This window comes from Podarcis melisellensis, assembly GCF_964234715.1.
Source record: "Podarcis melisellensis genome assembly, chromosome: 2".
In the NCBI taxonomy this organism is placed as follows: Eukaryota; Metazoa; Chordata; class Lepidosauria; order Squamata; family Lacertidae; genus Podarcis; species Podarcis melisellensis.
The window spans coordinates 79,450,486-79,465,162 of NC_138529.1; the positions used below are offsets into that span (position 1 = coordinate 79,450,486).

General features: G+C 39.0%; 1 protein-coding gene across 29 annotated transcripts in view; it reads left to right on the forward strand.

The window, feature by feature from the left end:
* The window catches only part of CACNA1D (calcium voltage-gated channel subunit alpha1 D), a 188,681-nt gene that overhangs the window by 79,038 nt on the left and 94,966 nt on the right, over window positions 1–14,677 (forward strand). For 20 of the 29 annotated variants that reach the window (XM_081898253.1, XM_081898254.1, XM_081898256.1 and 17 more), the window contains exons 8-9: window positions 3,488–3,591; window positions 13,622–13,791. In XM_081898253.1, the coding sequence (XP_081754379.1) occupies window positions 3,488–3,591; window positions 13,622–13,791 (274 nt within the window). Of the gene's footprint in view, window positions 1–2,778; window positions 2,883–3,487; window positions 3,592–13,621; window positions 13,792–14,677 lie in introns of all 29 variants that reach the window. The other 9 variants (XM_081898264.1, XM_081898279.1, XM_081898265.1 and 6 more) reach the window with 2 other exon arrangements.

A 14,677-nucleotide genomic window follows, 5' to 3' on the forward strand; every position in this document is an offset into this window, starting at 1 on the left:
GCCCTCATACCGCTGCAGAGGGAGAAACAAGTTGCATCACCGGAGCAATCTGGAGGGACATGGTGCTTGCTCAGGCAGCGGGGGAGAGGGAGAGTCTTCTCATCTCCTGGCTGAGGAGCGCAAACAAGACCCCGCCCCCCGGCCCTCTGGCACATGTACGCGCTGGTGGGATGTGGGGCTTGCTCAGCCAGGGAGCAAGAAGGCTCAAAGAAGCACTCCTGCCCCCAGCTGAGCCTGAGAAATAAGGTGGGTCCTGAAAATATACACCTCAAGTTTCAGAATTCTGGTTAAAGAGACATGTGTTCAGGATTCACTGAAAGCTGTATAATGAAGGTGCTAGATGCACCTCTGTGGAGAGGGAGTTACGTAACTTAGGAGTTGTCACAGAGAGTGCCCTTTCCCGGGGCGCCACAACACCCCATGCTTCTGAGGGTGGTGGAACAACCAAGATGGCCACTTATGCTGAGTTTAGCACCTCAGATGATCTGCAGAGAAGGAGATGGTCTTTCAGATATGGGGGCCTGATTTGTTTAGGGCTTTAAACACTAAAGTGAGCACCCTTTATTGGGCCCAGAAATGAACTAGAAACCAATGCTGTTGGAGGCAGGGATTAAGGAACACACAGTGTGACAGCATTTTTTTTTTTCATATTCCATGTTACCAGGAAGAGGGCTGAAAGAGACATGGAGTGGTGGTAGTGCTATGATTCTTGTAACATCTACTTCCTTGTTCACTTGACATATGCTGTGGACAAGAGGGAACTTGTGGTCTGGTTGTGTTCTGAAGCCCAAAGAGCATAGGGAAGAAGTCGGGCTGGTTTTGCTGGCTGGCAAGCTGTTAGATTTGAAAGGCATTGCCTTTTAAATCAGCTTGATATCTGAGCCTCTGAGATCTCTGAGCAGAGTCTTTGAAACCACAAGGTTTTCAGAAACTGCCTGTTATCCTCCAAAGAGTGTGGAGCTGACCAGAAGGCTTTGAAGTCTCTGTTCTAGGGTCAGCTGACCTACTGTGCAGATATCAAAGCTTGCTGGAACAGCTCGCACTCTTTCAGAAAACCCTGATTTCCAAGGCTATTCTTGATGCTGATAAAAATACCAGCAACTTAAATGCCAATTAAAATGTTACAAAACCAAGTGAGAAAGGTATAATTTCTACCCATGCAAGGGCTGTAAAAGAGGCTGAGGTGCAAGGGTACTTAATCTGGCATTTAGTAAAATACTGATATAATTCCTAGGAAGCTAAGAGGCAGTCAGAAATGTTCGTTGGTTGTCCTCTGTCTGAAGCAATTGCTCTCAAATACGAATGTCTTTATAGTGTTGGAAATGAACTTTTAAAATCCAGTTTACAAATAATGCACAAAATAAAAAGAAGAATATTAGTTGACTAAAGGGTGGCAAACAGTTCTGTGACTGAAGCACTTTCTTCTAGACCTGGGACTATAAATGGAATTGGAATGGCAAATATATCCTTTCTGCCTTCAGTCCTTTAACATCAGAATGTGGATTATGACTCTCTGCACATTTACCATGAATATGAAAAACTGACCTTTTTATTAATTAAAAAAAAAAATCAAAGATGGGCACCGACAGACACCGCCCGCCCCCGTTTTCAAAACAGTTATTAATAATTATGAAGATTTCTTATGGCAGAGCAGTAGGTTTCTAGACACTTAATAAAAATACAGAGAATAGCTGTCATTTATAGTGAAACATACAACTTGTAAAATATTGACAAACTTTTGCTGGAATGGAGGAGAGGTGTGTCAGCTGTGGTGTTATGAGCAGCAAGGAGACAAGCAATAGGTGGAGCCAGAGGTAGTAACTGGCAGAGCCAAGTAATTATATTATTGATCCTCTTTTCCTACTGAGTTCTACAAGGGTGACACTACGTATAAGGAGAAGGAATCTGATAGCCTCGTGGAGTTGGAAGTTAGAAGGCAGGTGCAAAACTGAGGTTGGTAATGAGCCCCCATTGGTTATAAGCAGGCATCCCCAAACTCGGCCCTCCAGATATTTTGGGACTACAGCTCCCATCATCCCTAGCTAACAGGACCAGTGGTCAGGCTTCCAACCTATATAAAAACATAACTAAACATTACACATTTAAAGGCTTCCCTATACAGCACATCTGTTATTGCGTTTTCTCCAACCCCCCAGAGCAGCTTTGAGAAGGATACTGTGTATGCACAGGGAAGGTGTGTGTGAGAGAAGTTCCGTTGCACAAGCATAAATCCTTGCGCTAACAGAACAAGTGTATTGGATATCACCCATTTGCTTTATATTTTTGTGTCTGGGTTTCAGCTTCTAAAGTCCTGGATTTTTATGCGTAGAAAACTGAAAGCTGAACAATTAAATAAGATTTTGAAACTTTAAACTTAATTCAGATATATTTATCAAACCCGAGCCTCTTTGCCACAGTAACCCAACCCTGTGCTTTACTGTACCCTTTACTGCCTTGCTTGAGTCATAGTTGAGCCAAAGTCTCTCTTTGTTATCATTTAGTAGCTTCTTTCTACATATTGCCTCCTATGTCTTCTAAATGGGATTTAAAACCTTGGCTGTATAGTTATGCTGAGTTCTAACTCTCTTGCTTTACAGTATTTTTTATTATGCTTTTGGAATGGTGATGATACACGGGTTGTATTTTGCTTTTCTTCCCCTGATGATTGTGAGCAAGGGGGTGCATTTCTGTCACTTATCTGTGTTTCTTCCTCACCAACTGTTCGCTATTACAAAATTAAATTAAACTGTTTCTATAAGATCATCTTGTTTCTTACAGATGAATGATGCTATGGGATTTGAATTGCCATGGGTGTATTTTGTCAGTCTCGTCATCTTTGGGTCTTTTTTCGTTCTAAATCTTGTTCTTGGTGTATTGAGCGGGTAAGCATACACCTTTTTCGTCCTAGAAGCAGAGTCCTGCATTCGGTTGCCATGAACACATAGGTATATTATGAGAAGATCACAATAATTGGGGATAAGATTTTAAAAATGAAACACTGGGATTTTTCATTTTAGAACAGCATGTATCCTTCAGAGGCCATGCAGCGTACAATAGCAAGGGCAATTTCCTGAAAAAATAATAGGCAGATGTAAAAACATAAAGAGATCATAATAGACTTGTGCTTAGTAATTAATTAACCACTACCTTAAATTCCAATAATTATTTCCCCAAACCATTAAACAAATTATCAACCCCCGTAGGGCATAGGTTCTGAAATGTGCATATTGCTATGGTTAAATGTAATCTAGATATTTTAAAGCTCCTAAATGATCTTCTACACATTTTCTTCATCCCAAAAGTAGCTTAGAAGTCTTTTTACAGTACTGCCAATATTGGGCATCATAGTGAACTGCAGTGTAAGTAAGGGATGGAACTGTGAGGGATACTGCTGGTACACTGAATACCTATGTGATCTGTCAATTGCAGGAGGACTCTGCTGTGTAGTGAATAGCTGAATCATAACATGTTTCCTTACATTTTACAGGTAAATGATGCAATAGGATGTGAATGGCCATGGATCTATTTTGTTAGTCTTATCATTCTTGGCTCATTTTTCGTACTTAACCTGGTTCTTGGTGTACTTAGTGGGTAAGCAGTTAGATTAACCTTGTATATTCCACCGCAGTGTGTGAAATGGCCTATGCGTTTGCACAAGCTTCACAGTGATGGCTTTTCTGCATGTCATTTTACCAGTGTTTGCTTTTCTGAATGTCTGAACTTTTGTGTTTCTGCCTGTCTATGACACCCTGTGTTTGCAGTGGTTCCCAACACCCCCCATCACTGAAGAGTAACTAAATGAAGTACTAACTTCCTTAAAGACATCATTTTGCACACAATGAGCGAAAGATGACACCTGTGTAAGCATATATATTTTAAAATATTGATAAAGGCCATTGTCCATTTCTGAAAGCCTAGTTTCAGCATTTGAAAAGCTTATCTAAACAAACATATAATATCTTTTGTGTAACTACCAGCAGGATATGCCTGTTAGCAGGTGCTTCACATTTTCTGCTTCTATTGACATTGGTTGTATGTTTTTTACAAATCCTTTGATGTCTCCTGTATATTGGTGGAGATGTCTTACCTAAAGCTATTGAATATCCAGGACATTGTGCATGCAGCTGGCTCTCATCATTGGCTGTGAAGGTCACAAGTAGGCAAACATCGCTATAGCTGTCAATAGGAAAAGCTTGTCAAACTATCGCCATATGTTTTTGAAGCTCCTTACCTGTATTGTAAGAAGAGCATGGCAGGATGGCACCAGTTATGGTGTCTGCATAAAGGGAGATGTAACTAAGTGGGCACAGTATAGCCCATAGCACTTCTCCTATTTCAGCTTCAGTTCTCCAAGCCACCATGGGCAACAACATTGGCAGAAGAACAGGCCTGTCTGACTGTCTGAAAATGATTAATATCCAAACAGATAGCCACAGTCCAAACTTCTGGCATTAAGCAGAATGTGATTACTAGTCAAATGGCAAATAGTAAGCAAATAAGCTTGTGGAATACAGATGTAGGGCTAGTCTGACATCACTGTCTGCATCCATAACGTATCATGCAGGCTTTCAAATAATAATTTTATTCACTCTTGTCAGTAGTTCTTCAGGTGCAAGGGAGCTTGTTCATGCATTCTGCCTTGGGTAAGCCCTTTTTTGGGCATTTGGGGCTTAAACAGGAGGTCTTTCCTCCAATTTCTCTGCACATGCTGGCTCTACTTCAGGTTTTTCCAAATTGAGCAGGAAAGTCTGAAGGGAAAATGGAAGTATGTTCATCAAGAGGTGCTTAGAATCTTCCTTCAGACCAGGCTTCCTCAAACTCGGCCCTCCAGATGTTTTGAGACTACAATTCCCACCATCCCTGACCACTGGTCCTGTTAGCTAGGGATCATAGGAGTTGTAGGTCAAAAACATCTGGAGGGCTGAGTTTGAGGAAGCCTGCTTCAGACCATCTGAAGTGGGACCAGCACACACGGGAATATTGGAGGTGAGGCTTACATGCACAATCCTGTCCCTTTCCTCGTTGAGCCCACAAGCATTCTCCCCAAACACCTGAAGAGGGCTTTATTCGAACTGGAAGATACAGCAATAGGCAGTAAGTTAGAGTTCATAGTCATCTATGTTCCAGCAATTATCAGAAATTTTATTGTTTCACGCACTTAAAACTGGGCAGTATTTTCCTAAACTGTGTTGACCTCATTAACTGCATTAATCTGTGCAATGCAGCTTACACAATGGGTACACACATATTTTCCACAGACGAATAAGAAAATGTAGACAACAGAATGTTTTTGCAGTCCTATGCAGGGTCTAGCTAACTCAATGGCAAATAATCTTTTCAGCTGAGTACTGTAGTAGAAATATAAATGTAACAAGGCTAGCAAGTCTTCTGGTGTCACCCGTCCTCCTATTGTGTGCGCAGATGATTTATGATTGAATGACAATGTTACAGCAAAAATGTTTTTAAGAAGATAATGAAAAGTGCCCTCATTGTTTATATATTTGATTATATATTTTTAATATAAAATATATATTTTGCTGTGAGCTTAGAAATTTTGAATAAAGACAATCTCTATTTTGAATAAAGACAGAATCTCTATTTACAAACAGAAATAAAGAAAAAAAAACTGATTTCTTACACAGTAGCTGCCTTAAACAAAATCAGACCAGTGATCTACCTAAACCCTGTGCTGTTAGCCTGGCTAGTCTAGGGCTAAGTGTTTTCCAGACTTGCAGTAGTGAGGAATTGTGATCTTTTATCAATGCTTCTCTCCTAGTGTAACAGTATATGCTTAAGCCTACAATGCTGTAGCCTGTTGCTTCAAAGTATGCCCCATTTGGTTCAGTGGGACTTATTGTATATACGCAAGCCATCCCGAATATAAGCCGAGGCACCTAATTTTAGCACAAAAACTGGGAAAACTTATTGACTCGAGTATAACCCGGTTCACCACACCACAAACTTGGTGGTGGCGGCAGCGGCAGAGGAAGAACAAGTAGCCCAAAAGGGCTGCTTTCGGGCTGCTTGTTCCTCCACCGCCGCTGACAGTGGCAAAGGTGGCGGCGGAGGAAGGAGCAGCCTGAAAGGACCCTCACTTGAGTATAAGCCGAGGGGGGCTTTTTCAGCATAAAAACTGTGCTGAACAAGTCTGCTTAAATACTTGAGTATATACGGTACTTTTTGAGAGAGATGTGTAGGATTGCGCAGTAAATGAGCCGTCACAATGGTTTCAACATATTAGTTAACTTCAGTGGGATTTAACTTACTAGATTTGTATTATGCTATGTAGCAGGTTAGGCTAAGGAATCGTGACTTACCTAGGGCTACTAGTGCGCTTCATAAATTTGAACCTATTTCAAGACCAACATTTCCAAGGCCACCATACTCTCCCATTCGTAGAGCCGCTCACAGAACACAACCTAAGTCTGCAAATATCCCCCAGTAATTCAGGTGAACTATATGCACTAGCTAACCATGCATAAGTCTTTGCATGTCCTAACTCACCTAAGAAGAGAACATGAGGCTTAACAAAATATTTTTTAAATGGTTGCAGAGGATATGGAATAATGCAAGCTGTGACTCTTGTTAAAGGACATTTATTAGCTGTCCTGCTCTGAGCTGGTAGATACTATGGGTTTTCCACAATAAAAAAGCGAAGTTCTAGACAAAAATAATAGTTAGATATAATTAGAGGATAAACAGAAAAGCCCCCCTGGAAACTTCTTGGGCAAACCCAGTTGAAATGAATGCAAACTGTGCTAATTGGTACCTATTTTGTGTTCTCCCTGTTCAGCTGGGCTTGGTCAGGAGAAGTTGGTTGTTGCCAAAACTGATACCATTTTGTTCTTAGTTTAGAAAATAAAAAAATATATTGAGTAATTATGATAAATGTTCAAAATGTAGGCCAGCTAGTCAGAAGGTTGTATTTCACTGTTTTACCACTCTGTTGGAATTAGAATAGTTCCAGTTTAAAGATAACAGTCCCCACCACATCTGTAATTTGCACCATAAAGTGAAATCTAACCTAGTGTGGGTGAGTGTACACTCCTGTAATGGGGCCTTATTTTCCTTTTTTGACTCCTGCTGCCCTCAGCCACATTTTGTGTGTGAGAGAGACTGGAGGGTGGAGAAGATAAATTGGAACTTGCATTATACAAGCAAAATTCCATTTCTCAGACATCATTGGATACCACCTATTAATTTTTGGACTGTAGGTGCCAGAAAGTAGAATATTGCCTTATTAGTTTGCGTGAAGAATGCATAGAAGGCTTCAGGCAAACCTAAGCTCTGAATACATAAAGGGCATCTCTCAAACTGATGAGAAAAATACTATCATTCTGCTAGCATAGATACAAGGCTAAGGCTTTCTATATGCCTGTGGTAATAAGCATTATCCCCCCTGAAGTAATTAATGCAACAGATTATCTCCAAGGGAAATGATGCAAGAGCGTTGTAAAATATGCCTCCTGCATCTCTGTATTAATTAGAAAAATATTGTAGTCACCCAAGTTTTGGAGACATAAAAGGTTTGAAAAGGCTTCTAGGAAAGATTTCCCTGGGACATACATGTAGGTAGTCACATATGCTTTTAACCCTGCTCATAAAATCAGTCATATTGTCATATATAATGTGATTAATAAACACATATGTCTGCATAGATGCACATTTTTAAAACATAACCAGACTTCCACAAGGCAAAATGGTGATGATCATTTAAAAGGTAATAGCTCTCCCAAAATAATCCCTGTGCCTTAAAAACATGGCTGTATTTAGTTCTCTGGATTTTAGGAACTAAAATCTGGAATCTGTGCTGAAGATGTTTCCATATGATATGACTATTTTCTGTGTTGTTGATTTATGCTCAGCATTTTGAAAAGTGTCTAATGTTTTTGATCTTCGTATTTCGTGTGTTGTGTTTGTGAACTGCATGACTGATGTGTTTATAGAATGATGTACATGTAGGTAAGATATAATTTGAGAGACCTTTTGTTTTACATCTAGCCTTCTTTAAAGGTGAGTATGTGAGAATGAAATGTTGAAATTGTTTTTAAAAGAATAATAATTTAAAAAAACCCCACAAGATTTTAATGTGGAGGTCATTTTTTAATATAATTTTCATGTAATTTTAAGATAACATAGATTGCAAGAATAGGGAATGCCCTTAGTAAATATTATTTTAAATTAAGGAGTCTGTTGACAGCAAAGGATATATTCCAAGCATTTGAAGGGCACAAATGTTAGATGGCTATCATTCATGTAATTCATTTTGTCAACAGCCATGCATTTCTTTTCTCATTATCGCATAGTGGTTCTAAGCACAATTTTAATGACTTGGAGAACTCTAGTTTTGGAGTAGACAAATTTGTTAGGATATTGTATGTATGGACCTAAGCCATTTGAAAGTAATGTTTTATTTCTGTTGAAGTACCACCCACCCCACCCTGGTCATATTTGAGATGAGAATGTTGCCGAGTCAACTCAGATTTGTCTGTAGTTCCTTCCGTAGAATGCTTGATATTTTACCCATTCTGATTTCAATTTATTTCCACATTCTAGGTGCATTTCAGTTATAAAATTGAATCTGTCAACGAAACATTACTTTGTGCCTGCAAGCCTCAGTATGAGGCATATTTATAGGGGCACATTCCAGACTTAGTCCTTTGAATAAAGATTGGTGCAAAGGATAGCCATACACCTATGTATAACACTCCTATTTTTAGTGCTAGAATATTATTATTAGGACATTTCCCTCTCTATATTATTTATATAAAATTCAAACAACTGTGAAGGGTACTTTAGATTTCTAATCTCATTTATTCTAAAAAAAAAAAACCCACCCTATGAGGCAGTGTTCCGAGTTTACAAAGTCAAGGCCACCCAGTAAGTCAACAGCTAGGATGGGATGTGAACATTCTTGCTCAAAATTTAACACTCAGCTGAGCATAAGGCACTGATGCAGCCATCACAAGGAAAGGAAAACCTCCTGGAGTGAGCTATGAATGTAAAACTGGGTCTCTTACTAAGCTCTGAGTGCACAGAGCCTTGTAGTATGCATATATTTTTGTTTATTCCTTTGGTAAATTGATTTATATTATTGGTTAAAAACCAAATGGCTAAACAGTTCTAATTAGCTGACACACTGCAAGACTGTAAAAACAGTTTAATTACAAGAATCTAAACTGAAAGCTGCTTCAGAGAACTCTCTCTGGAGTGGAGAGGCATGTTTTCTTTTATCCCTCTTATAATAATTGAAGCTTATACCACCAGTTAATTGATGATGTTCACTATCAAACAGACAGATAGCTGATAGTTTCAAAAAGGTGTGAGGGGACAACAAATTAATGGCTATTGTCATGATAACAAAATATTCAGCCTCCACATGCAAAAGTGACATACCTCTACTAGGGTGCAAGGAACAGGAATTGTCACTGTTGTGCCTGACCAGGAATATTTGGTTGGCAACCTTTTGATCTGTTCAGCAAGACAATTTCTACACCGTTTATTTGCTGAGGTTATCTGGTCAAAGCATTAGCAAGCAGTTCAGGAATTTTGCCTTAATAATGTGGAAGTAGCATTTCTGATTTGAATTAATATATTTTTATTCAGAAATAATATTTAAATGGCATACTTTGAATGTATTACCAGCGTATCTGCTGAAACTATTTTATTGTTAAACAAAGAAAACTGGAAGTTGTGAAAACAATTCCTTATTTCCAAGTGGAACAGCTCTTAATGATGCGTGATAATCTGTTTCTCAAGAATAGTTCTAACCACTAAAAGATGCTTTATACTGAAGACAGATTCTGCTGAAGGCATTACTATTTCTCTGGGTAGCCATGGGAACAAAATAAGATCTTTCCAAACACACTTTAATAAATATCTGTAAGTTGTATTTACTTCCTTGCTCGAGGACAGCAAGGAGTATATATTGACGTGTCCCCATATGCATCCTTCTGTAGGCACTGCGGGTGAAGAAATGCTTTTATTCATTTAGCATATATTTTCCTGACATTTATTGCATTCTAGCACAACAATCATGCTGTTTTTTTTTCATGGATCTGTGTAATGAAAAAGAGTGTTGTTTTTTCTATATGCCAGTATGCACACACATACCTAAGAACACTTGTCTACATGGCACTTTGAGGATTAATGGGGAAAGGCATTTAAATAATGATGCACAAAATAGAAGATGGCAATGAACTGTCAGTTGCAGTTTTCCTGTAAAGGAAAATGAACAAGCCTTGACAGTATTCCTTTTCTCAGCAGAGTCAAGGATTAATAGCCAAAAAAACCAAAATGAGAGGATAAAAGTGTCCTTTTCTCACATATATCAGTGAAGCAAGAATTAAAAACAAAAGCAATAGCATTCCTATTTAAAATGGTGTGCTAAAAACCTTGATGTGTGTGACCCAACTTTTGTAGCCCATGTTTCAGTAACCAACCCATTGTTTGATGAGGCATTTATTCCTGTGTTTCTGTACATCATCTGAAACTGAAGTTTGAAGTTCAGATCATGATAACGGTTTCATAATTTTTGAGCATTTTTGAACACTCCCCTTTGCGCCAGGTGTGTTGCGAGTCGGAGCGGCAAGGGGGCTTGCTCAGCTGTAGGGCTGGGTGATGTGTCTCACCTGCTTCTTCCTCCCCACCTTATTTCGTCCTTAAAGAGGAAGTAGGAAATAAGATGCAGAGGAAGAATCAGTCAAGAGACATTTCAGACATTGTAATATATCACTACAGTATATCACAATATTTAGCTGTTAATATATCACAATGTTGAAAACAAAATATCACCCAGCCCTGTTCCTTGAGTAAGAAAAAAGCACATTTCATTGTCTCACACTGGGTCAAATGTAACCTGATGCCGCAGTATGTGTAGTTGCAAAATGAATCAGATTCAACATGGAATTAAACATATGTACATCATTTTATTTGTATATCGCCTTTCTATAGTTAAAACTATGCTCAAGGCAGCTTACAACATGGAAAAAAGTAATTACAAAAATAACAAAAGAAAGTGGTCATAAACAATAAATTAAACATAAAAGTACACAACCAAATTGAACAATTTCCACATAAATCATGAAAGATCTAAAATAAATATACACAGTATTAATATTAATATCAATAGCAGCAGCAACCCCCCCCCCGTTGATCACATCCAAATATCTAAAATCTCCCCATTGGCTTTCAGCTTTTCTCTGACGACTATTGGATGTGAAGATGGCATCAGTTCTCCAGAGAAGGCACCAACTCCCCTTGCAGAGACCTGAAATATCTCTGCAAAGCCATGTAGGCAGTAGGGATCACTTTGAGTTTCTGCTGGATAGTTGTTCATCAGGATACATATCTGCCAAATCATTTCAAGCAATAGACCATGGACATCATGAACCATGACAAAATTGAACTATTATATTACATTCAGTATTATGTTCACTTTCTGCAATCCTATATAATTAGTGCCAAACTAGATGATATGTGAAACACATGGTTTGGGTTTTGCTTATCTTGTTTCTATTAAATAGCAGCTGCCAGGGGTCCATTCAGGATTGAAATGGCAGTGTTGCAGGGAGGAGGAAGGCTTAACTTTTTCTCAATGCCACAATTCCAATGAAAACCAGCCCTTCAAGGTTGTTGTTGGGCTTTGGTAGGCTGCAGATGCCAATAGTAGCTTCTTTTCCACAGGAAAAGATCACTTCCACTTCAGGAAGTGATCTTGGTGTAACTTGAAATTGATTAAAAAAAACAACAACCCACGCTTATACACCATGACCCCAATATTAATTGCACTCCCTTCTTCACAGCTGCTATTTAACATAAGCAAAAACAGTTGCGTGAAATGCAGCCATGTGTTTCTTACATCATCTAGATTGGCCATTAGAAGTCACATTCAGGTGTTCTAGTGAAAGTGCAGAGGTGTAATAGTACTGTTGTAGCAGTCATAACTGCATAGTCTTTCATGAATCTCTCTCATCTGTAGGGATGAGTAGGTTGACTTCAATCTGTGAAGTCTGATATTATTTAATAGAAGTGGTGAAGACATGGTGAGGGTTCTGGTGGAACATCTTCTGAGCAAGTTCCACTGAAATGAATGGTAGCCGCAACAGAATGTGGCAGTATATCATAATACCCTAACAGGAATTACCGGTATTCTGTTTAGGATTCTAGGCAGCCACAACTTTCTCTAGCATATTTCAGCTTTGTGTATTTCTTTTTCAACTGACACTCAAGATTCTGTGTCTCCTGGTAATAGTTGAGCATGCTGAGTTCTTACTGGGCTGTTTTGGGGAGTGTGACATGAGTTTAGATGTCATCTTTACAATAAATGCGTTATCTAGGTTCTCACATTTATTGTTTAACAACACAAATCTATGCATGTCTATTCAGAAGTAAGTCCCATTCAGTTCAGTGGTAGTTCTATGAGTTCAGTGAGACTTACTCCCAGGTAAGAGTATGTTCCTACAGCCTAAGGGCACAATCCAAACCTCTTTCCTCTGCAGCAATGGCACCATCAAATCCAAAATGAGCAGGATGGAAGGTGGAGGGGGCAGTGTGATTTGCAGTGAGACTGGATCAAATCCAACACATAAACCCAGCCCAGCACAATGGGGTGTTAAGATACCGGTAGCTTCTCAATCATTTCTTATTCCAAGAGATAATGAAGAATTTCCAATTTGGGAACACATGCTGTCATGTACCTTTGACTCATTTAAAGGGATCTAATATCTGAAGAAGTGTTCATGCACACGAAAGCTCATACCAATAACAAACATAGTCGGTCTCTAAGGTGCTACTGGAAGGAATTTTTTTATTTTGTTCAGATTAAGGGGTTTTTTTGTTTTGTTTGAGGGTCTTTGGTTATTTAATCTAGCAGGCTGCACTGCATTGTTTTATTCCCCCACCCTCCTGAGGACAAATTGCAGCATTGAAGAGCCGACTTGAAACTCTGTCATTTACATTCTCTCCACTGTCCATCATGGGCTCCCTCTATTCATACTGATGTGAGATAGCTTGGAAATTTCCACATAGGAACCTTAATTCTGTTGGGATATTTTGCATAAAGGAGATTCACCCTTGTATAAGTGACTCAAGGGGACAAATCCTGCTTTTAGGTTTGACATGAACTGCCTTTTTCTCAAATATGTGTTCACACTTACATTTCATTGGTATATGCCATTTCCCCCAGGTGTAATTCCACGAAGCCATTATGCCTTCAAACCTTGGCCCTATTAAGTAGAAGGTGCTGTTTAGAACAATCATTTAATTTCTAAAGGAGAAGTACAACATAATATCTTACATATATCAGTAACGTTGAGGTTTTTAAGGGTGGGAGGAAAGATCCAACATGATGTCAACTTAGGTATTGTGACCAAATAATTGTAAGCTGTATTTTTATTATTATCAGTACATAGGAGCTTAATAAGTGTATAAGGAATGAAGCATGGTGTGTGACTCGTATCACTGTTGTGATCTGTGGAAACTGTTCACTTTTCTGTACAGTTTCTTTATTTTGTTTAACTGTGTGAAAAAGAAATACTGGGGTCTGGGGTTTTTTTCCCCCTCAGAAAGCCTACAGCTTCATAAATCAATATTTCTGTTACATTTTATCTGAACCCAATAGGGAGTTTTCCAAGGAAAGAGAAAAAGCCAAGGCCAGGGGAGATTTTCAGAAGCTGCGTGAAAAGCAGCAGCTTGAAGAGGATCTCAAAGGCTATTTGGATTGGATTACACAAGCAGAAGATATTGACCCTGAGAATGAAGAGGAAGGTGATGGAGAAGGCAAACGGAATAGTATGTCATGTCTTCTCACTTTATTACTGCTAACAAAAGAATATAGTGTGCTCTAAAAATAGTTTACTGTGTGGGAGAGACTGTTGCTCACATAATAGCGTTATACTCTGATGTCTGTAACGTAATTCTCCCCTCTCTCCCACCTGTAGATAACTGTTTCTGTTGTAAATGACTACTTTCTTTACCTTCACTCTAACATTATTATGCAGCAGCCTGATTGCTGGCTGGGCTTGCCTTTGGAACACATATAAACTGCTGCATTGGCTGTCAGTTCAAGGTGCTCATGCTAGTGTTTGCAGCTCCAGATGACTTAGGCCCATATATCAGAGAGAGCTCCTCCTTTCCTACAAACCCTCCCAGGTGTTATGTTAAAAATGTATCTGCACATATATGTATTTGCAGAGTTGGCATGTACAGAACTTGCATCCTTGAGATCTAGCAATGAGTTGCAAGAGCCATTTTCGGCCCTAAAATGTCAGACTGCATTTTATGTTACTTTAAATTTTACTGACGAATGTCAACACTGTAAGATTGTTATTGTTTTATTTTGACAAACTGTCAAAATAAATGGGGGTATATTACAGCAAGCAGTAATTTTCTGAAGAGCAATTTTTCTACATAGTGTTAACTGTTAACATAATAGTGTGAACTATTAGAGGACCAGGCTAGAAATTGCTGACCTGACAGCTAGTTTTGCATAGAATCAAAAATCCTCCTTAACATTTAGGTTTTCTTTAAGCTGCTTAGATAGAAGAGCTGGCTAGCTGGGGAGCCCCTTGGCTTTTCAGTCTTCTTCCTGAAGCCAGAGATAGCTGTAGAACAACCCCCAAATTGCCTATCAACATCTTGTGGATGTAGAGAAAATTGGTGAATCTGGAGATCCATC